The sequence below is a fragment of the Andrographis paniculata genome, unplaced genomic scaffold (genome assembly GCF_009805555.1).
Source record: "Andrographis paniculata isolate CXL003 unplaced genomic scaffold, ASM980555v1 Contig61END, whole genome shotgun sequence".
Taxonomy (NCBI): Eukaryota; Viridiplantae; Streptophyta; class Magnoliopsida; order Lamiales; family Acanthaceae; genus Andrographis; species Andrographis paniculata.
Genome location: NW_026137597.1, coordinates 731,677 through 754,781, shown reverse-complemented (window position 1 = coordinate 754,781; position 23,105 = coordinate 731,677). Strand labels below are relative to the sequence as shown.

The 23,105-nt window shown below is 37.8% G+C and overlaps 4 protein-coding genes and 1 long non-coding RNA gene across 11 annotated transcripts; 2 read left to right on the top strand and 3 right to left on the bottom strand.

The window, feature by feature from the left end:
• Positions 1–6,832: 6,832 nt before the first annotated feature.
• On the bottom strand, positions 6,833–9,031 carry LOC127260282 (succinate dehydrogenase [ubiquinone] iron-sulfur subunit 2, mitochondrial-like). Its single transcript, XM_051287994.1, has 2 exons — positions 8,246–9,031; positions 6,833–7,276 (listed from the first exon to the last, which is right to left on the bottom strand). The coding sequence occupies exons 1-2, from the start codon at positions 8,908–8,910 to the stop codon at positions 7,093–7,095; spliced, it is 849 nt and encodes a 282-aa protein (XP_051143951.1). The 5' UTR covers positions 8,911–9,031; the 3' UTR covers positions 6,833–7,092.
• Positions 9,032–9,098: 67 nt separating this feature from the next.
• LOC127260283 (protein NOI4-like) lies at positions 9,099–10,114 on the top strand. Of its 2 annotated transcripts, none has more exons than XM_051287996.1 (3): positions 9,099–9,556; positions 9,640–9,846; positions 9,942–10,114. In XM_051287996.1, exons 1-3 carry the CDS (start codon positions 9,548–9,550, stop codon positions 9,963–9,965), a joined length of 240 nt encoding a protein of 79 aa, XP_051143953.1. In that variant the 5' UTR covers positions 9,099–9,547; the 3' UTR covers positions 9,966–10,114. The 2 variants fall into 2 exon arrangements, with proteins under 2 accessions (XP_051143953.1, XP_051143952.1); XM_051287995.1 differs by having other exon boundaries at positions 9,295–9,556; positions 9,634–9,846.
• Positions 10,115–10,126: 12 nt separating this feature from the next.
• On the bottom strand, positions 10,127–14,026 carry LOC127260280 (uncharacterized membrane protein At3g27390-like). The gene is made up of 10 exons (XM_051287993.1): positions 13,525–14,026; positions 12,930–13,038; positions 12,641–12,833; positions 12,424–12,551; positions 11,803–12,091; positions 11,571–11,677; positions 11,312–11,447; positions 10,960–11,158; positions 10,632–10,875; positions 10,127–10,532 (listed from the first exon to the last, which is right to left on the bottom strand). The coding sequence occupies exons 1-10, from the start codon at positions 13,616–13,618 to the stop codon at positions 10,316–10,318; spliced, it is 1,716 nt and encodes a 571-aa protein (XP_051143950.1). The 5' UTR covers positions 13,619–14,026; the 3' UTR covers positions 10,127–10,315.
• Positions 14,027–15,178: 1,152 nt separating this feature from the next.
• LOC127260241 (uncharacterized) lies at positions 15,179–18,368 on the top strand. Of its 6 annotated transcripts, none has more exons than XR_007840667.1 (5): positions 15,179–15,835; positions 16,053–16,343; positions 16,505–16,947; positions 17,316–17,465; positions 17,997–18,368. It is a non-coding gene; the product is annotated as an uncharacterized LOC127260241 (long non-coding RNA). The 6 variants fall into 6 exon arrangements; XR_007840668.1 differs by having other exon boundaries at positions 15,179–16,123; positions 16,278–16,343; XR_007840666.1 differs by having other exon boundaries at positions 15,179–16,343; positions 16,505–16,784; positions 16,872–16,947.
• Positions 18,369–20,060: 1,692 nt separating this feature from the next.
• On the bottom strand, positions 20,061–20,504 carry LOC127260263 (classical arabinogalactan protein 4-like). Its single transcript, XM_051287973.1, has one exon. It carries the CDS (start codon positions 20,502–20,504, stop codon positions 20,061–20,063), a length of 444 nt encoding a protein of 147 aa, XP_051143930.1.
• Between the last annotated feature and the right edge of the window lie 2,601 nt (positions 20,505–23,105).

The following is a 23,105-nucleotide window of genomic DNA, read 5'->3' as shown; positions in this document are numbered from 1 at the left end:
GGCTTGAGGCCCGAGCTTTATAGAGATGTGAGTATGGCGGGAACTCAAGGAATGACTTATGCACAAGTTGCAGAGAGGGCACAAACTGCTGAACAAGCTGAGATACGAATAAAACATGCACAAGAGATGAGACGTCAGTTTCAACAACGGCAAGCACCGCAGTGGGGTGGAAATAATAGAAAAAGGGCATGGCAACCTTAATCATCATGACCATTCCAACCCCGTCAAGGACAAAGACTTGAACAAGAAGGATCAGATAAACGTTCCAAGGTGGAACAAAGGGGAGTACCACTACCGCTGCCACTACCACCACGACCTTTGTGTCGAAATTGTGGTAAACCACATTTTGGGATCTGTCGTAATGAACTGAAAACTTGTTCTTCTTGCAGACAAAGGGGACATATGACTAGCATGTGTCCGAGAGCACAAAGGGACCAAGGGAGAGTACCAGCACGAGTTTTTACGATGACAAAGGAAGATGCAGAAGAAAATCCAGTTGTCACCGGTAAGCTTTCTATCTTAGGTACTTTGACTTATGTGTTATTTGATTCTGGGGCTACACATTCTTTTGCATCCACTAAGTATGTGAGAAAACTGGGTAGAACACCTAACTTAACTGAGGCTAAATTCGATGTGATGATTCCTTCCGGTGATACAAAACAAACGAATCAGATCCTGCGAGGATGTGTTATTCCTATAGAGGGTAGAGAATTATATGCTGATTTGATCGTGCTGGACATGAATGATTATGATGTGATATTAGGCATGGATTGGTTATCGAAATATGGTGCTACAATTGACTGTCAGAAAAAGAGTATTGTATTTCAGTGTGAGGGTGAAGAACCATTTTTTTTTATCGGGATGAAGAAGCGTTCCAAATTTCCTATGATATCAGCTGTTAAGGCACAAAGATTACTGGAAAGTGGTTGCGAAGGCTATTTGATAAGTGTGATGGGTGTCGAGGGGAAACAGTGTCCTACTCTTGGTGAGGTGCCAGTAGTGCGAGAATATCCTGAGGTATTTCCAGATGATCTTCCAGGCTACCACCAGATCACGAAATTGAATTTGTGATTGAGCTACAACCTGGAGTGTCACCTATTTCTAAATCACCATATCGAATGGCGCCGAATGAATTGAAAGAGCTGAAAGTACAACTGCAAAAACTACTAGACAAAGGTTTCATTCGTCCTAGTTTCTCACCTTGGGGAGCACCAGTCTTGTTTGTTCGAAAGAAAGACAACACGTTGAGGATATGTATCGATTATCGAGAATTGAACAAAATCACGATCAGGAATAAATATCCTTTACCCCGAATCGATGATTTGTTTGATCAGCTACAAGGTGCGACTATCTTTTCGAAGATTGATTTGCGATCTGGATATCATCAATTGAAGATAAAGGCAGAAGGCATTCCAAAAACAGCATTCAGTACGAGATACGGGCACTATGAATTTCTAGTAATGCCATTTGGACTGACAAATGCCCCAGCAGCGTTCATGGATCTGATGAATCGGGTATTCAAAGACTTTCTAGACAAGTTCATTGTTGTATTTATTGACGATATTTTGATTTATTCCAAGACTGAAGAAGAGCATGCGATGCATCTGAGGAATGTGTTAGAAGTTCTAAAAGAGAAACAATTGTATGCAAAGTTCAAGAAATGTGAATTCTTGCTAGACCGAGTTGTATTCTTGGGACATGTGATATCGGGAGCAGGAATTTCAGTTGACCCAAGCAAAGTTGAAGCCATTAATAACTGGCCACAACCTACAAATCCATCAGAAGTGCGTAGTTTTCTCGGACTGGCAGGATATTACCGTAGATTTGTGGAAGGCTTCTCTAAAATTGCTTCTCCTTTAACACAATTGACCAAGAAGAATGTCACATATAAATGGACAGAATCATGTGAACAAAGCTTTCAAGAATTGAAGAGACGATTGACATCAGCTCCTATCTTAGCAATCCCAACCGGGACTGGAGGTTTTAAAGTTTACAGTGATGCTTCGAAGAATGGTCTCGGGTGTGTATTGATGCAGAACGATAAAGTGATCGCTTATGCCTCTTGACAGTTGAAAAAGTATGAAAAGAACTACCCTACACATGATCTGGAGTTAGCAGCCGTGGTATTTGCGCTCAAAATCTGGAGACATTACTTGTATGGTGAACGTTGCGAGATCTATACCGATCACAAGAGTTTGAAATATTTCCTCACGCAGAAAGAAATGAATATGAGACAACGAAGATGGTTAGAACTTGTGAAAGATTATGATTGTGTGATCAACTATCATCCTGGTAAAGCTAATGTTGTGGCAGACGCATTGAGTCGGAAATCAGTAGAAAGAGTGGCAGCTATGACTTTAATTCAGAAACCTGAACTCCTCGACCTACAGAGGATGAACACCGAACTTATTGAACCTGGACTTGTAACGGCAAAACTTGCAGCTTTAACACTTAGACCGACATTGCTAGATCGAATTCACACAGGGCAACAACATGGCGAGTACTCTGCTAAGGTGAAGAAAAATATCATTTTAGGTGAACCCTCTGATTTCCAGTTAACAGAGAATGACGTACTCCTATATAGGAACCGGTTATATGTCCCAAATACTGATAAAATTCGTGAAGATGTGATGGCTGAAGCACATTTGACACCTTATTTTGTACATCCAGGAGCCACTAAAATGTATAGGGACTTGAAATTGAATTATTGGTGGCCAGGTATGAAAAAAAACATTGCTCGATATGTAGAACAATGTTTGACTTGTCAGCAGGTCAAAGCAGAACATCAGAGACCAGCAGGGACTTTACAACCCTTATTTATTCCAGAGTGGAAATGGGAGAGTATTACAACGGATTTTGTTACAGGGTTTCCCAAGACAGTCAAGGGTTATGATGCAGTCTGGGTAATTGTTGATAGATTGACTAAATCAGCTCATTTTCTACCGATTTGCACTACATATTCTATGGACCGTTATGCTCAGATATATATACAAGAAATTGTTAGACTTCACGGTGTACCCCTCACTATCATTTCAGACAGAGACTCCAAATTTTTATCTAATTTCTGGAGGAGTTTGCATAAAGCATTAGGGACTCAGTTATCTTTTAGCACTGCGTACCATCCACAAGCAGATGGACAATCAGAGAGAACGATACAAATTCTGGAAGATATGCTCAGAGCTTGTATGTTAGATTTCCAAGGTCAGTGGAGCAAATTCTTACATTTGATTGAGTTTTCTTACAATAACAGTTATCAGGCTACTATCGGAATGGCACCATGTGAAGCACTGTATGGTAGAAAGTGTCGATCTCCAGTACATTGGGATGAAGTTGGGGAACGAAAACTTTTGGGTCCAAATTTGATTCGAGAAATGAGTGAAACTGTAGTGCAAATTTGGGAAAGAATGAAAACTGCTCAAAGCCGACAAAAGAGTTATGCTGATAAAAGAAGAAGAAAGTTAGAGTTTGAAGTGGGTGATCAGGTATTTTTAAAAGTTTCTCCAATGAAAGGGGTAATGCGATTCGGAAAAAAAGGAAAGCTTAGTCCAAGATACGTAGGTCCATTCTCCATTACTGAAAGAATTGGTGAAGTGGCCTACAGACTTGATTTGCCTACATCCATGTCTCAAATATACAATGTGTTTCATGTATCAGCATTAAGGAAGTACATAGCAGATCCATCACATGTTTTGAAAAGTGAACCTACAGAGCTAAAATCAGATCTGAGTTACGAAGAAGTTCCAGTAGAAATTCTCATGAGAGAAGCGAAACAACTTATAAACAAAGAGATTTCATTAGTCAAAGTACTATGGAGAAATCAGTCAGTAGAAGAACCTACTTGGGAAAGAGAGGATGAAATGAGATCTAAATACCCAGAACTCTTCAGGTAAGTTAAATTTCGAGGACGAAATTTTTATAAGGAAGGGAGGATGTGATACCCGAGGTTCTCACTACTCATTGGCCAATATATATTTTATATTTTAGATGCTGATAAATTACTTATATTTTAAATTTTTTATAATTTGGTATATGTTTTACCTGTTTATTAATAAGAAAATATTATCATAACTTATCTAAGGTTCTAGTAAGATACAAATAGGTTGGGTAAATTATTTAGATATTAAAGGTGTAAGTTAAATATGGATCACTTGAAAATTAATTGTAGTAATAAAATAAAAATTAAAATAAATAAAATAATAATAAAAATAATCATAATATTAATAATAATAATAAATGATAAAAATAATAATAATAAAAATAATGATAATAATAATAATAATAAAAGTTAAGGCGGTTGGGGCAGGCAATAAATCCCCCACCACCTCAATCATCAATTCATTACAGAAGATAAGGCAAAAGGAACGCGAACAAGAAAAAGAAGAATAGGAAGAAGAAAAAAAAAAAAAAAACCTTTTATCCCGAATTCGTTAAAAGCCTAGTTCAGGTATTTCTTTGTGTTCACTAATTATTGCTATTTTTACTAAGTAGAGGAAGTTTTGAGTAGAAATAATTATTTAGTAAATTTGGGTAATATATGTAATTAATTGTTGTTAGATACGATACTGAAATCAGGAAAAGGGTTGTAAGAGTTAGGGTTATTGACGTTTTTGGCAAATTTCAAGTAAGTAGAAACTCATTTGCAACTACAATGCATAAATATATTATTTTGTGAGTTATTTATGTTTGTTTGATAATATGTGAATATCAGAAAACTGTAATATGTGATTAATATTATATGATTATGTGATTTGAGCATGCGAGCTCCGTATATACATTGGTTTCAGCCTGTGAGCTCTGTATGTGATATGGTTGAGCATGTGAACTCTATATTTGATGTTGAAGGAGTCTGTGAGCTCCAAAATTGATGTGGTTTGGACTAGTGAGTTCAATAATATTCGTATATTGTGAAATATGTTGCATTGCATTTTCATTAAACATGCATTGAAATGAAATAAGATGGTTTTACTATGTGAGACCGCTGATTATACACCGAGGGCGGGAGAGGCGACCTGGGGAAACCTAGTGTAGGGTACCTGGTGTAGGCCACCGTCTATTGTGACTTTACATACAATGCATAAACAATACATTCGAAAGAGGCGACCTGGGAAGAAGCGACCCGGGGAAACCTTACGAGGAAACCTGGTGTAGGCCACCGTTTGATTTGAATATATGTATATTAAGCTCTTCCGGTGTATAACAGTGTGTCTAGGGGCCCTGGAAAGTATTTCATAAATAAATTGGTGAATTTCAAACGAGAGCACATTCTGCATAGTGAGAATTTTGAGATAAACTTCACATCATGCATAATTTCTACTTACGGAGATTTATAAATCTCACTCAGTTTATGCATTGTAGGTAATCCTGATGATATATGACTTGGTGGACAGACTGGAGTAGCCATGGCGCTCTTACAGGCATTTTGAGTTACCGTGTACATAGATGACGACCTGTGGGCAGAACCGTGGCTTGTTTTGCTTCCGTTGTTCTACGGAGATTTAGAAGTTATATGGTGTTGTTATAAATAGTATGTCGATTACGTAGTTTTTGATATGGTTTGAGATCCTTTTGATGAATGTTAATAGGTAAATGTTGAGTTATGTTATGTTTGCCGAAAACAAAAATATATAGCAGGTTAACAGGTTGTTATATATGAAAGTAATTAAGAGGAATTATAGCATGTTTACCGTTTACAAATAGATTGAATTGGCGTTAGTAGTATAGTGTAAGTAGGGTCGTGTCATACACCCCTATTTATAGGGAACGGATGACATCGGCTTCCTTTTTTAATAATACCACGTGGCGCGTCCTGATTGACCAACATGAAAATCTATAATATTTTCTTTTAAATCTGATGTTTTTCATTTTTGAATGATTTGATTGTACTTCTTTTTTTCTCGCTTTATATTATTTTCTTTATCGGAAGATATCAATTTAAATATTTCATTTATTGACGAGATTAATTTGTTTTGCTTCCAAATTTATTATGACTTTATTTATACACTTAATATTTGAATGATATATTTCATTTTAAACAGATTTTTTATATTAATAGTTGATATTTATTATAAAAAGATTAACATATATATACATAATTAAATATCATATATTATATCAAAATTTTATTTTTTTTCTAATATATGATATTTAATTTAACTTAGGCCTACATATATACATTAAAAAGAAATTATAGGAAAAACAAAAACAAAAAAGTAAAAGAATTTAAAAAAAAAAAGCAACAGCAGCCACTATCGTCATTCATTCATTTTTTTTATCCCAAACCTTAGGTTACAGACGTTGCCTTAAAAATAATAAAATAAAATAAAACCAAGATTTTGATATATAAATAGAAATTATTTATGCATTGAAAAAAAAAAAAAAAATCCTATTTAATTTCGATGATGTAGATTAAATTAATTTTTAAAAATAATCTTATTTGATTTTATTCAATCTTAGTCGTCAAAGTAAAAATGACATTATATAGAATAAAATAGAGCTCGAAATAGAACATAGCCTAGTGTTTGTTCGGGAATTGAATTTTAAATACATTGTACATCCCATTTTTCTCCCGAAAAAATATCAAACAAAACACCTATTTTTTATTTTTTATATTATACTAAAAATCAATTTTACATTCAAAACATCGCATCAACACCTATTTATATCACATCATACAACTATTCAAATTTAAAATTTTTACTATTCAAATCCCTAACTCAAAAATTCAATCCTCAAACAAACACACCAAATCCTATTGTGGGTGAAAATGACAATTAAAAAATAGGATTTTTAGGGCATAAACATTTACCTATTTCCTGGATCGGCAACGAACATATGAAAGAAAACAATAATATTCCATCAGATGTCAACCAAGTAAGAACTACTTGTGTTGATCCAATCCAGTAAGACAATGGAGTGGAAACCAGGGAGTAATTTCCATGATCGATTTATTTTTATGGAATGGGAACTTTTACCTGAGGTACAATAATAATGATTCTGATATATCGGGAAAGAATTACAAAGTCACTACCTTCTTGTTATTTTGCTGCAACAATACTTAAATACTGCCGGTGAAGACTAGTTTTGTTTGGAGCTCTAAGAAGTCCAAGCCCCTTGTTGCTCCAGCTTCTTGATATTCGATATTTCCTTTCCAGGATTCAGCCCCTTAGGACAAGCCTTGGCGCAATTCAAAATGGTATGGCATCGATACAGCTTGAACTCATCATTCACAGCATCAAGGCGCTCGTTTGTAAATTCATCACGGCTATCCATTATCCATCTGCATTCAGTACATGTCGAGCATACTCAGAGTAAGAAGAAGAAATATGATGTTATCATCTCGCTGTGGCCGAAAAAAAGAAAGGGTTTCATCAATACTCTAGTAGAAAGAGTTTCCACAATGGAAATGCATTCGAATCCCATAATCCTTACTGGAATTCGAAGATTTTTATTGAGGCATATTTTAGAGTAAGAGAATCCAAAGTAGAAATGTATTCACATTCTACTTTCTAGTACACCAAACACTTGTGTAGTATAGTCTGTTATTATAGGAAGCTCTTGGCTTGGATTCCATAAGAATTCTTTTCATATTTCACATCTAATTTAAGAAGATGCATTAAAATATATCCTTAGCCAGTTTTGGAACACGAAGTCCTCGACACACCCAATATTCCACAAAAACAACAGACCTTCAAAAAATAATGCAGGCTTGCAGATATTTAAACTCCATAACAAATGACAATACTTGATACCTTCCCTATATTTGAACTGTATAAGTCTAGAACAATTTTAAGCCAATATTATGAAATTAAGAAGGCAACAAAAACAAATGATAGTTCAATTCCAAATCAATGGCGATCAGGAAGAAGGCAACAAAAACAAATGATAGTTCAATTCCAAATCAATGGCGATCAGGATGAGGTAATAACCCTTACCACCTTCACTTTCCTTGAACATTAATCTACCTTAAAAACCTATGAAGGTTTCTACCTCTAACTCTACCTTCACTGTGAATTTTTGTATGATCAGTTCCAACTATAGCAAGAATACATAGGCAGTTAGACACCCAGGCATATACTGAGTTTAAAATGTCCGTCCAAGAACAATGAGCTAAGCTATGAAACTCCATTGTTATGCATCCAAAGTGCAGTAGTCATGGCATTAGGAAATGATCCAATAAAGTTCCACATTTACACAATTTCACAAGAAGATCAGATTATCTACAGGAAATAAAGGATGGGATAAATACCTATTGGCGTGCAAGAGGGCAGCGGGGCCCAAATAGGACTCAGGGTTCCACCAGTAGCTTGGACAGGAGGTGCTGCAGCAGGCACACAGGATGCACTCGTACATCCCATCGAGCTTCTTCCTATCCTCCTTGCTCTGCAGAATCTCCTTCCCCGGGTTCTCCGGAGGGCTCTTCCTCTTCAGCCATGGCTCAATCGATTTATACTGATTGTAAAAGTTGGTCATGTCCACAACCAAATCCTTAATCACGAACATGTGCGGCAGAGGGTTGATCATCGTCGGCCCTTCCGCGTTTATTTTCGTCAAGCAGGCTAATCCATTCCTGCCGTCGATGTTCATAGCGCAGGAACCACAGATTCCCTCGCGGCACGAGCGGCGGAAGGTCAGAGTGGGGTCGATCTCATTTTTAATCTTGATTAGGGCGTCCAGAATCATCGGCCCGCATTCCTTGAGATTAATCTCGTAGTCCTGGAGCTTCGGCTTGCCCGATGAGTCTGGATTCCATCGGTAAATCTGGAAGGTCTTGGGAGTCGCAACAGGCTGCGCCTTGTTCTGCACCTTCTGCGCCTCCGCCTCCGACGCGTGCGCCCGGCAAACAACCGCTCTAGCGGCCGGTGAAATTGAAGGAACCCTAGATATCGCCCGTCGTACCAATCCGGACGCCATTCGGTAAGGTTTGGAGAGACAAAAAACGTCGAGAAATCGAGGAAGACGACGATGGAGGGAGGCGTGTGTCGTTGTTAATCAATCCCACTGATTCGTGGAGTGAGTGCCAAATGACGAAAAGGGGTTCGCTTAGAAATAGTCAAAAAATCCTATATATGGCGGTGATACACGAGGACTGTGGACCGAGGACGGAAGGGTAGTTTAGGGAAATCACGTCAATGAAAGGTGGAGATTGAAACTGTTTGTGTGTCCAAGGAAACAGAAACGTCGTCGTTCTGAGACGCCAACACCTGTAACCGTGTGCAAGACGTTAGGACTTAGGGGATCCATCCAATCCACGTTCAGGTGTGTTTGTTTGGGAAATTTGAAAATTTTCCAATATTCAATCCAACGAGAAGAGATTACGAACAATACACGATGAGTTGTCTTTCTCTAAATTAGCACTAACCACATATATCCATCTACATACATATACAAGAACAGACAGAATCAAAGACAACCACATATATCCATTTACGTTAGCTGTAATGTTAATGCATTAGCATATATACCTACACTAGATGATCATTTGATCAGTTTCACACGAACTCATATATGTTCATCCAGCCACCCTCAAGATTGAATTGGATCCAGATTGATGTCGCCTGTAAGTATCACCGGATTGAGATTCGATTCGATTCATTTCATATACACAGATCATCATCTTGACTACATAAATGGCAGGAGCAGCAATCAGGCAAGGGGAGAGGAGCGGCAGTTCCGAAATTCGGGGAATGGGATGTTAATGGATCAGATGGAGGCGCAGCCGGATTTACCGTAATATTCTCGCAGGCCAGAGATGAAAGGCAGAAAGCCAAGGCGGCTCCTCCGCCTCCTCCACCACCACCACCACCGCCGGCAATGGATGCCTGGTCGTCTCCCCAATATGCTCGAAAGGTTGCATTTTGCTCTTCTTCTATACTTGCAATTAAATGTATATATATATATATATATTATGATCGATGATATTGTTGTATGTAATAATCTTGCAGAAAAGGTGGCTGTGCTGCTTCTGATCCAATCCAATCCAATCCAATCCAATCCAAGCAAGACCCATTGCATAATTCATATATATACGTGGGTGTGTGTGGAATGGAGGGGAAAAAAAAACCAAGTGTACAATTTTTAAGACAGTCCTAAATTAATCAAATAAATTTCCTGTAAACACTGATTGATGCCAACAAGATATGTTCATTTCAAAACTGAAATGATAATTTTTTTGTTCTATAACTACTACAGCTTACAAGAAAATAACAAATTAAAACATGCATTTAAAAAACAAAAAAGAAAAGGATTACCTAGAACTTCTTTCCATTATTAGTATGATTACCGTTTCTTTCCGGTACAACAACAAATGAAAGCTTATCTACCTGATTTCAACGTCTCTTTCTACGTTGTCTCGATCGTCTCGCCTGCCCTTAAACGATTGCTGGCTGAATAACCGGTCCAGCATACTTTTTGATCTCATCACAGAAGACCCGCCGTTCTTCCGGGAAAGCTCTTCTAGAATGTTCTTATTGATGCTATCAGAGCGGCGCCTGAATGTCGGGTATCTCGATATTGATTTGGTGATCCCATGAAGCCTATGTTCCGAGGCAATAAAAAATGTCAAAAGATGTCTCACTACTCAACTTATAATAAGCAACCGAACAGAGCAACTCAACTCGACTTTCATAACTTACCTTCGAGCATACGCATCAAACTCAGCTCGTTTCAGCTCAGATTCTGGCGCCGGCCCAATATTCGAATCCTTCAACCTCGCGGGGTCGGCGCTCAATAAAACTAACTTGCCAAGATATTCCTCCTCTGCCTCAGTAAGGTTGTCGGCTCGGATCTGCTCTTTAATGACCAAAAGTGGATTGAGGAACCAGTCGAAGAACTTATCTTTTGGCCTATTCGACGCAGTTATTTCGGGACCATTCTCACCTGCGAAGACCAAAATTCATCGTATCAAACTACTTTATACACGTACAAACCCAACGGAGAAGAATCAGATCAAGTCTTGTTTACCTAGCAATATACCGGCAGAGTTGGCTTTCGCTGAGCGTAAAAGCGCCTGAAGAAGGCAGTAAGCCGGCAAACCAATGCCTATTACTGATCCACTATCTCTACCATTCTTAGCATTTTCGATATCTTTTATTGTTATTATCCCTTCTGCAGCCATAGTCTCCCCATAGCGCTGACACTCTTTGAACAAGGCATCAGCAAACTGCAGAAGACCACAGAAAACAGTAGTGCACAATTATTTCACTAACAGAACTGCATCGCGGAGAATTTAGAACAATTAAATCGACGTTTTTGATCAAAATCTAAAGCTGATATTGGTCGTCCAAGCAGGGCGCAGAACCGAAAGCAAACATACCTCCAGGGGCTTCAACTCGAGCATGGGTGAATTCATTGAATTTGTATGGAAGAGCTGATTCTTGAATGAGCTGGGCCGCGAGAAAGAATTGGTCCCAGAGGAAGTTCGAGATATGGTTTTCTTTCTATACATTGGCCTGTACAAATGGGAAAGACAATATTGTATCCCTATGCTGTCGACCGTCAACTAGATTCTTAATAGATAAAAAAGTAATATACGCGCGCAAGTATTATGGTTGCAGAGATGCAACAGGCGGAACCTGGGAATGCAGGAGCCTTCAGGCATGTCAAGAATATCATTACTGTACTCGTCATAAATAGACAGTGAAGCAACAATGTAGCAAAGTCCAAACCAGAAGGAGCTTTCCTGCAATCAATGTTCAATGGGGGATACTTTATTCGAATTGAATACGCCAGTAACGAACAAACGACATAATTTAACTCTAAGACACCTGAGATTTTCTAATTAGGGAAAGGGAAAGGAAATTTAACCTGGTACACTATCACGGCTGCGTAAAGGCCTAAAGGGATGCTTGACACCATGGAGCCCAATACTGCCCCTGCAACGGCCAATGGCCAAAGAAGAATTGCCAGACCTGCAAATGGGACACATATAGTCTCCAAGAATGGGCCTTCGCGTCCAATGCAGTCGTGAAACAAGCGATGCCAACCCTTAAAAAGCATGTACGGGGCCTTACAAATGGCAATGAGAGAGATCACAGGAAAATCAACCATAGCACCCAATATGCTGGCTACCAAAGCTAAGGGAACATACAACAATCTGCAGTATCCAGCACGATAAAAATGGATCACACATAAGAAATTGTGATCGGAATTATTGTGACATATCCAAGCAAGTTAGGAACATTTCTTATTCAATTCAGAGTGAAAACAGGTGAGTGCCAAATAAAATCAGTAAAAGAAAATAATTTTCCAATAAAACGTATATATGCACACACACATATCACTTCAGCAATAATGAACGGATGACAAAAATAAGAACACATAAAAATAGGATCGACAAACCAAATAACTTAAGATCATGTAAACAATACCGATCAATGAGCCTGAAAACTGCAAAAGCAAGTTATGGTGACAGAGAGACAAACGAACCTAATCTCATAATACTTTCCCTCCTGGAGGCGCAGATCAGTCATAATTGAAAGATACGAATGATAAGAAACATCCAAAAAGTCCCTAATGATAGTGAAGCTTCCTTTGACAGAGCTCAAAGTTCCATCCTGCAACCATGGCGAAACAAACACTAGTAAGAAGAACCCAATAAAAGTTGGGGACAAATATATCCTTGGAGTTGGCATGATTTGCATACACATATACAATGATAGAATTTGTCTGTCTTCCCTTCCTCTACTGCCTGGAAAGTGGCGAATATTGGTGCAAGCACGCCATATGCAGCCCCACCAATTACAGCACAGACAATTCCGACTGGCGGCCATGATATTAAGATGACAGGAATAGAAATGCAAAGTATGAGCTTCAGGAAAGGACCAAATTGTTTCGTGCTGCGATTGTGAAACAGATAAGGGCATCAAGTAGAGTCGTGGTTGCACCATGTTCAATAGTGCACACAAGTTGAATACTTAGAACTTAGAACACACCTCAAAATGCAATAATATGTGTAAAAACAGTGAACTGGCCAAAGGCCAAGTATTACGGCAGAGATCCCCACTGTCAAGATGAGAAATATCACCGGGAACATAATTATACCTGCAACAATAAATGGCCAAGAATCATCAAAAACCATCTGCATTTGTTATCTAAAATTTTTTGAAGCAACAGTCCCTTAGCACTACAAATTATTGCACATACATTAGCAGACTTATGATGGCTGAATTTAGAGCAGCCATTGTCCAAACAACTTATATCGAAACAAGAAACTGATTCAACATAAGTAAACCGTCTCTGATATCTGACTTCGAATGTAACCTATGAACATTAGGTCTAACTTTCTACTGAAAACTGAAGTTAGATTTGCTAATACACACAGCATCCATTAAAGGACACACTGTAAGAGCATCAGCAACCCGATTTTACAATTCGCGCCTGAATCTTACCATAACAGACAAGCAAGATCCATCAATTCATTACCAATTATGCAATTAACGAAAAAAAGGTCTAAGCCTACGAAATCCTGAAAGGAAACGATCATAAATTAAAGAGACAGGCTCAACCATGGAAGAACAACACAGTGACCTTTAATGAAGCCCAGAAGAAGAAGGCCAATGAAGAAAGGCAAGAAACGGATGAAGTTCCAAAGAGAAGCCCACACCCCCCTCGGGGGTTCCATTCTTTCCCTCTCCGATTCTCCAAATTAAAAAGAATCACCACAAACTGAAATTCTTCCCACCATCAATCAAATCCACGGAGATTCCACCAACTCCCTAATCCGACGAAAAAACCAGTGGGCTTTTCCTGTCAAACAGCCTCCTACTCCTCCTCATCCTCCTAATTCTTGAATAAAGTTGGATGTTGATGTCCTAGATTTCGAAATGGAAGCAACCGCTGGGAAAGAAAGACACATCCAATGTGGGTTTCCTAACCGGCAGTTGAATAACCGCTTAGATTGACGCAGCAGTTTCCCCACCCCCCGGTGGTTTGCAAGCAAAGAATACTATCGAAAAAGGCTCGAGAGTACAGTGACCACTCTGCTATATCCTCTTTTTGTAGACCATACCGACCATACACACAGATTGGCACACCGAATCACCCACTAAACATCGCAGCTTGCAGCTATTTTCAGTAAGAAAATGTAACAATTACTATAATCTTTCTTTCGTACATCATTAATTGCTATTTTTACTGTTCTAAGCACCCACTTCTTTTTCGGGCCTCGTGCAACCCACGTGAGCGAGAATCATCGGATGCATTGACCACTATTTCATTAGGAAATTGAGATTATGGACAGGAATTACCAAATAGTAATATTAAATTTTGAGACAATAACATGCACAATCAACAACATCGTAATACCTGCACTCAATCATTATAGAAGATGTTTTTATTTGAATACATACAGCCATGTAAATGTAATATGAGGCACTTGGTGAAAATCCATTGATGTTCATACTATACAAGTGCATTCTTTCCTTCCATTGGTGTAATAACGCGAGAAAAGGGCACTGATGGGTGTCATATTCAGTGTAATGCGTTTCCTGTTTATCCTCTTGATGACGAATCAGTATATTTTTATGTCATAAAGAGAAGAAGGAATGAAACACGACACCATTTATCTTACAGTCATGGTGCTTTTCCTTATATATAAAAAGCTTGGTAGGTCCCATTTTTAGAAATAAAAGACAAAAAAAAAGGATTAAATGTGTAGATTTAGACTGACCGGAAGACCATCGACACGAATTCTATATCCTTTTCAAGAAAGTATTGAACTTAACTTCATGAATATATTTTTGAAGTACGCGAAGAGAATGGAACATAAGCAACCAAAAAAATGATAATGGAATGACAATAATAATACATCCGTCCGCTGTAAGATCCCATTTACTTTTTGTATATTGATATTTAAATATTAATTATTATATCAAAACGTATTATAAATTAAGAAAAAATTGTAAAAAAACTTTACGATTTGTAAAAAAAACGTATTCATTAGTGTCTTTTAATGTTAAGTACAAGGACATAAAAAATAAATGTAATCCGTAAAGGCGGACAGAAGGAGTAACATATAAAAGCTACGGAAAAATTGACAAATAAATGCGAAAATTGGTGAAATAATGAGAAATTTGTAAATTAAATAAAGGCGACAATTATTGAGATGAATTTAAAATGCAACACTATGTTTAACGGCACACAATGTGCTAATATTATCCGTATGTCTTTTATCCTCATTTCGCTTTTGAACTAGTGTGGTGTCCACCAAACCACAGGTTCTCCTACGATGCTTTAAGCCCGTTGCCACATCCGACGTACAAAGCTTCATAGGGTTCGACTATGAAGCCAATGACTCTCTTTCCCAGTCACCACGTTTTGAGCAGAAAGAATATATTTACATGTGTCACATATCAGCCGCATTGGTTGCTCGTCAGTTAGGTTGTTGCCAGGGCATTCCATGGATGGTGATTTCCCCAAATGTGATGATAGCGGGAAGGGATGGTAGTTTAGGACAATCATCCATTCAATACTACTTGGAAAATGTAGATGTGTATCTATTGGAAAACACCTATATTCCTTTCAAGGCCCATCATCAAACTGTGAATGCATTCGATGATTAGTGGGCGGCGATGTGGAAAGAAAGAGGGAAATCAGTGGGATGAATGTATAACCTTTCTCTTTTTAGAGGGACAGCTAAGCAATGCTCAAGTTGAGCAGCGACTTGGTGGGACTCAGATGAACATGGAAGAGATTTTGTCAGTACAGGAAGAAGCGGCCTAAGAAAAAAAGAGAAAGGGAGAGGTTTCTACGGCACAAGATGCCACAAAACGGCGAAAGGAAACTCAATTGGTCACCTCTACAAGCAACACTTCTGATCATGTTGGATGGAACACTAAAGGTACTCTTTTAACCAATTCGACTATTCTAATTGCAAACGTCTAGATATCTGGGTAACTTCATTGCAACCCCAAAGTAGGTGCAGATAGTGGCCACAATGATGATTGTGTTGTTCTAGCTTCTCTAATTAAAAATAAAAAGGAAAAGAAGGTATACGTGGCATATGCATCCCCTCCCCCATTGCCCTGATTTTCTTTAACAGTTTTGTTGGTTACTAGAAAAAGACATTGAAAGGAGCCAAATCAACCAATCATTGTTGGGTTTGGATGATGGACAGGCCACAGCAGAGGTAACATTTTTTAGAGTGGGGAACATCATCTATATGTTTTGGGCAGGGCTAAAAGTATAACAAGGCAGACGTTGGGCATGATTGTTCGTTTGACACCCTAAGTTTTAGTCAATGGCACTATTAAGTTGTTATAAATCATTGTTTTGATATTCAGGTAACTAAACCCAATCAAGATTCGGTGGTAGAGGATGTCTTAGAAACTGCCCCTCTTGCTTCAAAGGTATAAGAGCAATGCTTGATATTTATAATCAAATTGGAATGACAAAAAATTATAAGGGATAGTTCTTTCTATTGGAAAAAATATTTCCGCATGGATTTTTGTTGTTTTGAATGTGAGAATTTCACTGCTACTGCACAAGTAAAAAGGTTTTTTTATTGTAGGAGGTGAGAGTTTAAATTGTACCACTCGCAGTGGCTTGTGAGGATTCGGAAAGAACATTGCTGGGATTGCGAAGGCCTTTGTGGAGTCTCAATGCTTGTGTTTGTTTTTACTTTGTAATTTGGGGTCTCGTAAAGGTGTTGCAGGTTAATGCCAGGGTTTATCTTCTCAGGTGAAAGCTCTAACCAATAAAAAAAACGATGCGATTGACTTGGAAACACAGATTGGAAAAAATGGGTTGAAAATAGTTCGTGTTGTTGGGGACGGAAATTGCCTTTTCCAGTTAGTGTTTTGGCAGCATTCTTAAACACTTGAAATTATTTTGACATTTGAAGGCCGGTTTTAGGGAAAAAATTCATTATAATGCAGGGTATTGGCAGACCAACTATAGGGAGACGAAAACAAACATAACAAATATAGGAATATGATTGTTGCATGCTTGAAGGTATACATATTTGAGAATTCATATATGAAATTATCGTGTAAGGATAGCCAAGAGCCTGCGATTGTTTCGGATTCTGTCTGTCTTAAAGTCTCACATTTATACAATTGTTTTGCCCTATAAAGCTTTGCAAATTAGACATATATATGTGAGTTTGTTCAGGGAGATTGATTCATGGAAATGTTTACCAGAAAATATATTTAATGCATCTTCATAAACTCACAGTCGTAATTTGTTTTCCAAGAGAATCAAAGAACTTTAGCACTTTAATATTTGTTGAGCTTCAATAGAAAATGGGTTCTTGAGAATGGTTAAATGAGTTTATCTTCAAGGGTTTTTTTCAAATAATCCTGACACCATTCATTTTCCAGGAAAAACAATAAGCTTTTAAGCCATTCCTTGAAGGTCAAGTATCATATTCCAAATATTGCGACTCTATGGGTAAGTAGGGAACTTGGGGGGGAAACATGGAATTGCAAGCGGTGTCTCTGCTGTCACAATGCAATATTTGCATTCACAGTGTAGGTGGTTTCTTATTTTTTAAGATAGGATGTATGTGGCTATTTTCCGATCCTTTATGGCTTTCCACCTTCGTGGTTATGAAGAAGACTTTTCTGTGACTCATTCATTACACCTACATTTTCTCTTATAAAATGTAGAGACTTACCTACCAACCTTTATAAAAAAGTTACATCTTTCTACTATTTAGGAAAGTGCGAATACATGACTACAATTATCACCTTATATGTGCAGTCTGCATTCCCGTTGTTATACATTCGCAATTTCAATGACAATAAAGTAAACATGCTTCATCTGTAAGTTACTGCACTTAGGACTGCAACCTTGGGTGTATTTTGCCTGTTTTTTCTATTTCTAGGTATAAATAGTAATGGAAAGAGCATTGCACAATAACATTTCTTAAAGTTTACTTGTTAATTACAACTTTGGTTGTGATATGTTTGTATTCCAATAATCGCTCTACCTTCAAAATTCCCTATGTAGCACATGAGAAGCGCAGTTCTCGACCCAAAATTCCTTATTTTGTCTTTCAGGTGAACGGAGAGAACTGTTGCCCGAAATTGATGCTACTGACAACAACACTTTGAAGTAGCCAACTCCCACTGACAATAGCAACACAACCCCGGCAAAGAAAGTCGCACGGCTGCAAGTAAGGGAAGAAAGTAATCCTCACACAGGCAGTATCTTGCTAATGTAAATAGGGATACAGGCCATGCATCTGCCAAGTGGTTTCATTTTGTAATTGCTCTTGAACAGCCCCTTTTGTCATATCATGCGTACAAATAGTTGTTAGTGTGTAGGGCTAAATCAGCTGTTGGACTTGGTAGTAGGGATATGCTACCAAATGAAACAAATGTATGATCTTCCATTCTATACAATGGACTAGTTGTTACTATGTTTACGAATAATATGCCCAAAGTTATTACACGTCTCCATTTACAGTCACACAATAGCTGCAAATGAAAATAAAATATGTATTGTAATCCGCCCAACACCGTCGACAAACACTGAAAAACACCATTTCAAATTCATCCAACTGCCTCCAATGCCTGACTTGCAAATTAAAAAAACAACCCAAAACAGACAAGCATAAGCCAATTTTTCATTCATATTCCTTTTCTCCGGTATATGTTTTCTTGAATCAACAAATTCTGAACACCCACAAGTCAGCTTTGACGTCTCGGCGAGCTGCAAAAGAAACATGAAACGGTCTATCATTTTTTCTAATGGGGCTAAGATGAAGCAAATAAGTACATACACAACAGTTAAAGATACTATAAAATTAAGCATACTAAAGTAACAATCCTCTAATATAAATTCTGAAACATCTAATTTAAATTGGTCAACAAGAAGCATTTGGAAATTGACTACTTAAAAGTGACTACAGCCTTACTGAAATTTTCAGAAAATGACCCACTGCAATACAAGTTCTTAAACAATGTTTGCTACCAATCTCGCTAGAAATTCAACTATTCTTTGGCCTCGTTACTGAGGCGAACGAACCTTCCAATAAACAACTACAATTACTCTTTAGCTCAAGAAGCGCATCCTAATTAACTGATTCAGAAGCATTAGCTTCCAAATCAATATTGATTACAAATAGCACAAAAGAATAATGCACGTTCAAAGATACAATAGATCAAAGATGAAAGCTTGTTCATTGCCTACAACTACCTCCTGGATTTTCCAACGAAATCCTTCGACATTTTCGGCTCCTTATCAAGACATATACAACGAAGAAAACATTCCAATCATCCTAACGACAGAGTCGAACCTAAAGAATCTAAATCAGACATGATACAAAAAGTTCCTGCAGACATGATTGCCTTTACATATATATATATATATATATAACTATGTTTTCCTTTTACCCATAAATAATGAAAATCTATATATATATATATTTTTTTTTTGTTTTTTGTCTATATCAAATATACTGTGACTGCAAGATTAGAAAAATAATAGATGTGTGTACCACTCCAATAAATGGATCTCTTTATAAGATTAAAGAGCGTTTAAACAGTGGCAACCTTGCGCATTTTCTCACCCAAGGCCTCCTATTTAAACGTGATTAACATGCGGTTCACCGATTACGTACAACCATGCCATATGCCTACTATATTATCCACGATTACACATCCCTACTAGAGCCTCTTTCTTTACGAAAAACAACTGGTCACACATATAAATCGACAAATCGGTGAACCGCAGTCGGTTGACCTCGCCATTACTTTCTTGGGATTTCTGCGACAACGTCGGTTATCCGGCGTCGTTTAAACGCACCTTTCAATCTTGAACATAATTTCTTCGGTAATTGTTGGTTACGCATCTGCTTGCAATACATGCCTCTGTACAAATTACATGTGCTCGTTACCACCTACCCTCTGCTTTTTATTGCACCACGTTTCCGTCAGGTCAGCGCCACATGACCGATACATGGATAATTATTATTTTTATATTAAACAATAAAATATAAAATATTATAAATATAAATAAAACTAACATATAAATTACTAAAAACCACGTCTTGCTCGTGCAGCGTAGCGCGTCTACGAGCACTAGTGTATATATATATATCAATTATCACAAGTGATCATTCAGACAAAGAAGGCTCCGACAGCAGCCGCGGCACCGACAGCAGCCGACACCTTCAAAGACACGGCGCCGCTGTCGGCAGCTGCATGATCGTGTTCAGCTGAGCCGGGAGAGTCGGCAGGAGAGTCGCTGACCGGAGCATCAGCGGGGGCTGCCGCCGTCCCGTCCACGGTGGTGGCCGGGGCCGCTGCAGAAGCCTCCGGAGCACTGGTGGCTGGCGACTGAGCGTCAGCGGTAGGCGACTGAGCGGAAGCGGCCGGCACTTGAGCTGAAGTCGCCGGCGAATGAGCAGCAGTGGCCGGCGCCGGAGCTGCGGCGGTGTCGGAATCGGACTCGGAGGAGGATGGAGCACTAGCCGGGGAGGCAGTCGGAGCTGACTGGGCAGACGCGAGGGCGGCCACGACGGCGAAGACAAGTAGGGAAAGAGCAGCGACGTTGCGAGCCATTTGAAAAGGAGAGGGAGGGAATGATTGATTGATTGATTGGTAATTAATTATTTGAAATGCAGCACTCCGATGAGATGGTAATGAATTGGTTTTTTTGGAGAAATGCTGCAGAAAGAGGCGGGTGAGTATTGTATATATATATAATGAGAGTGGGAATCCCGGTGGGGATCCATATGGCGGGGCGCGGCGGAGATGGCGGACAAAGCGTGGACAGGATTCCGCTGCAAATGTTACTTTATGGATCTTCATTCAATTAACCCACGGTAAAGGTAAATGTAAATGTTATTACTTGTGGTGAAACGCTGTAACTAACCCAACTACTCCACAACTAGTATTTTATAACCGCTGATTATAGTTGCTATTATTAGGCTAGTGTAATAATCTTTCCCCAAAAAAATAGAAAAAGAAAAAATTTGTTTTTGACAGTTTTAATATGATATGTATTTTTTTTAATTTTTATAGTAGAAAAATAGTTATTTTTTATAAAAATAAATAAATAAATAACATAATATGTGTTTTTCCTAAAAATGAAACCAACTTGTTTTTATTATATTAAATTAGCAATGTTGTTTTAAAATTATATGAAATCTGATCGTATATTTTAAAAATCTACACGGATTTTTCATAAATTAAAATTTTAATGTGTAATGTATTCCACGAAGACTTTGTAAATTTTGTTGGATTTTTAAAATCTGTACATATTAAATTTAAATTTTTAAAATTTAAAGATATTGAATTCAATATTTTAAAATTCTATGTTAATTAACAATTCATACACTAATAAAATCTCAAAAATGAAAATTTCCTTTTTAAATTTCAAATTCAAATCAATATTATTTAATTTTTTACAACATTTTTTTTAACAAGACATTATTAAAATAATATTTAAATAATAAAAAAATAACTCAAACTCAAATTCAAATCAAAACAAAATAAAGTAATATCATCTATAAGGGATGACCCAAGTTGTGTAGATTGAATGGTCATGAGTTCAAATTTAGTTCAAACAAATCATTTTTGTTGGAATATTTATTATTTATTTATTTTATTATTTCGAATCTCAAGCAGACAATATCTGAACACAACAAATCTTTTGAGCTTGCATTCCATCTGCTGCATCATTCAAGAGTGATCATGATTGGAGTTTAAGGTATAGAAATACATCCAGTTGGACTGTCAGTATCTGTTTTGAACTTGCAGGTTCTTTGTTCTTCGTTATTGTTAATATATGTTGTGTGGGGCTTCTTAGCTCACTGTTTTATTTCTCGTGGCACGTCTCTTCTCCCTTATGGGCAAGAAAAAAGGTTCTAAATAATATCATATGTTGGATCTTCATATTAAAAATGAGGTTTACTCTCCTCAGATGAGCTTACAGAGATGGTAACAATGAGAACTGATAACCACTCGGATGGAGGTTTTGTGGTCTTTAAACGTCTTCCAGTTAATGATGTTCAGAGAGATATCGTAGCAACTGTTCCCCTTCTTTCGAAATTGACATGGGCCGATAAGGTTGCAGAGAATAAAAAATTCTCGGATACTGGATTTGAGCATTCTCTTTTTTCAAAAGATGACAAATGTCTCATCCCTAATAATGATGCAATCGAAGTTGAAACAGATTGGGGGTATGACCTCCTTGGATACTTTTATCCACGTGACCCGTGATTTAAGGCCATCGAAGAAATAGTCAAACAGTGGCCTGCTCATGCTGAAATACTCCTAGGATCCAAAGGATGGATTTTTTTTAATTTCGCCACTAATGAAGATCGTTTATCAGTCCTTCAGGGTTGTCCATATCAGAAATATGGATGCTCTCTAATGTTAAAGACTATGCCACATTGGTTTTCATTGGCGGATGATGAAAATTTTAAATCGGCCCCTATTTGGGCCCGAGTTAGAGGAATCCCTCTGGAATGCTGAACTGCTAGAGGGCTAAGTAGGATTGTTTCTTGGGTTGGTACTCCAATCGTATTTGACATGATATCAGAGCCTAGGTCGCGAGTTCGAGTTCCACCGTCCACATTTTGCATATGCATGTGCAAGTTTCGCATATCCCCACTTGCACCTGAGGAGGCGTATTAGGGACTCCTGTTCGCGGATAAATAAATTAATGATATATTTTCCTAATAGCTTGAGCTTTTAGGTGAGACGATCATTTTGTGCATCCGACACGCATCATTTTGTTAGTCCACGTACGCGCCATTCAGTCTATGCGTGTACGCACCATTTAGTTTGTCCACATACGCACTACTTTGTCTTTCCACGTATGTACTACTTTGTCTATCCATGTATGTACTACTATGTTTGTCCCACTTTTAAACATGTGCGTACCTTATACCCATCAAACTTTAAAAGTCGGACATTTGACATGCACGTGTCAGTCTAAATATATATGCGAATAGCGGCAATATTTATTTTGACTTTTTTTCCAATACTATTATTTTTTATTAATTTGTATGCCTGGGTAGGCTTTAGAGAATTGGTCACTATTAAAATGCCTAGGCACCTAAATTATTTGATGCATCCAGATGATTAATTTAGGTGGTAACAATAATGAAAATAACTATCAAGTGTTATACTTATTCTCTCAATTTAAAAAGTAAA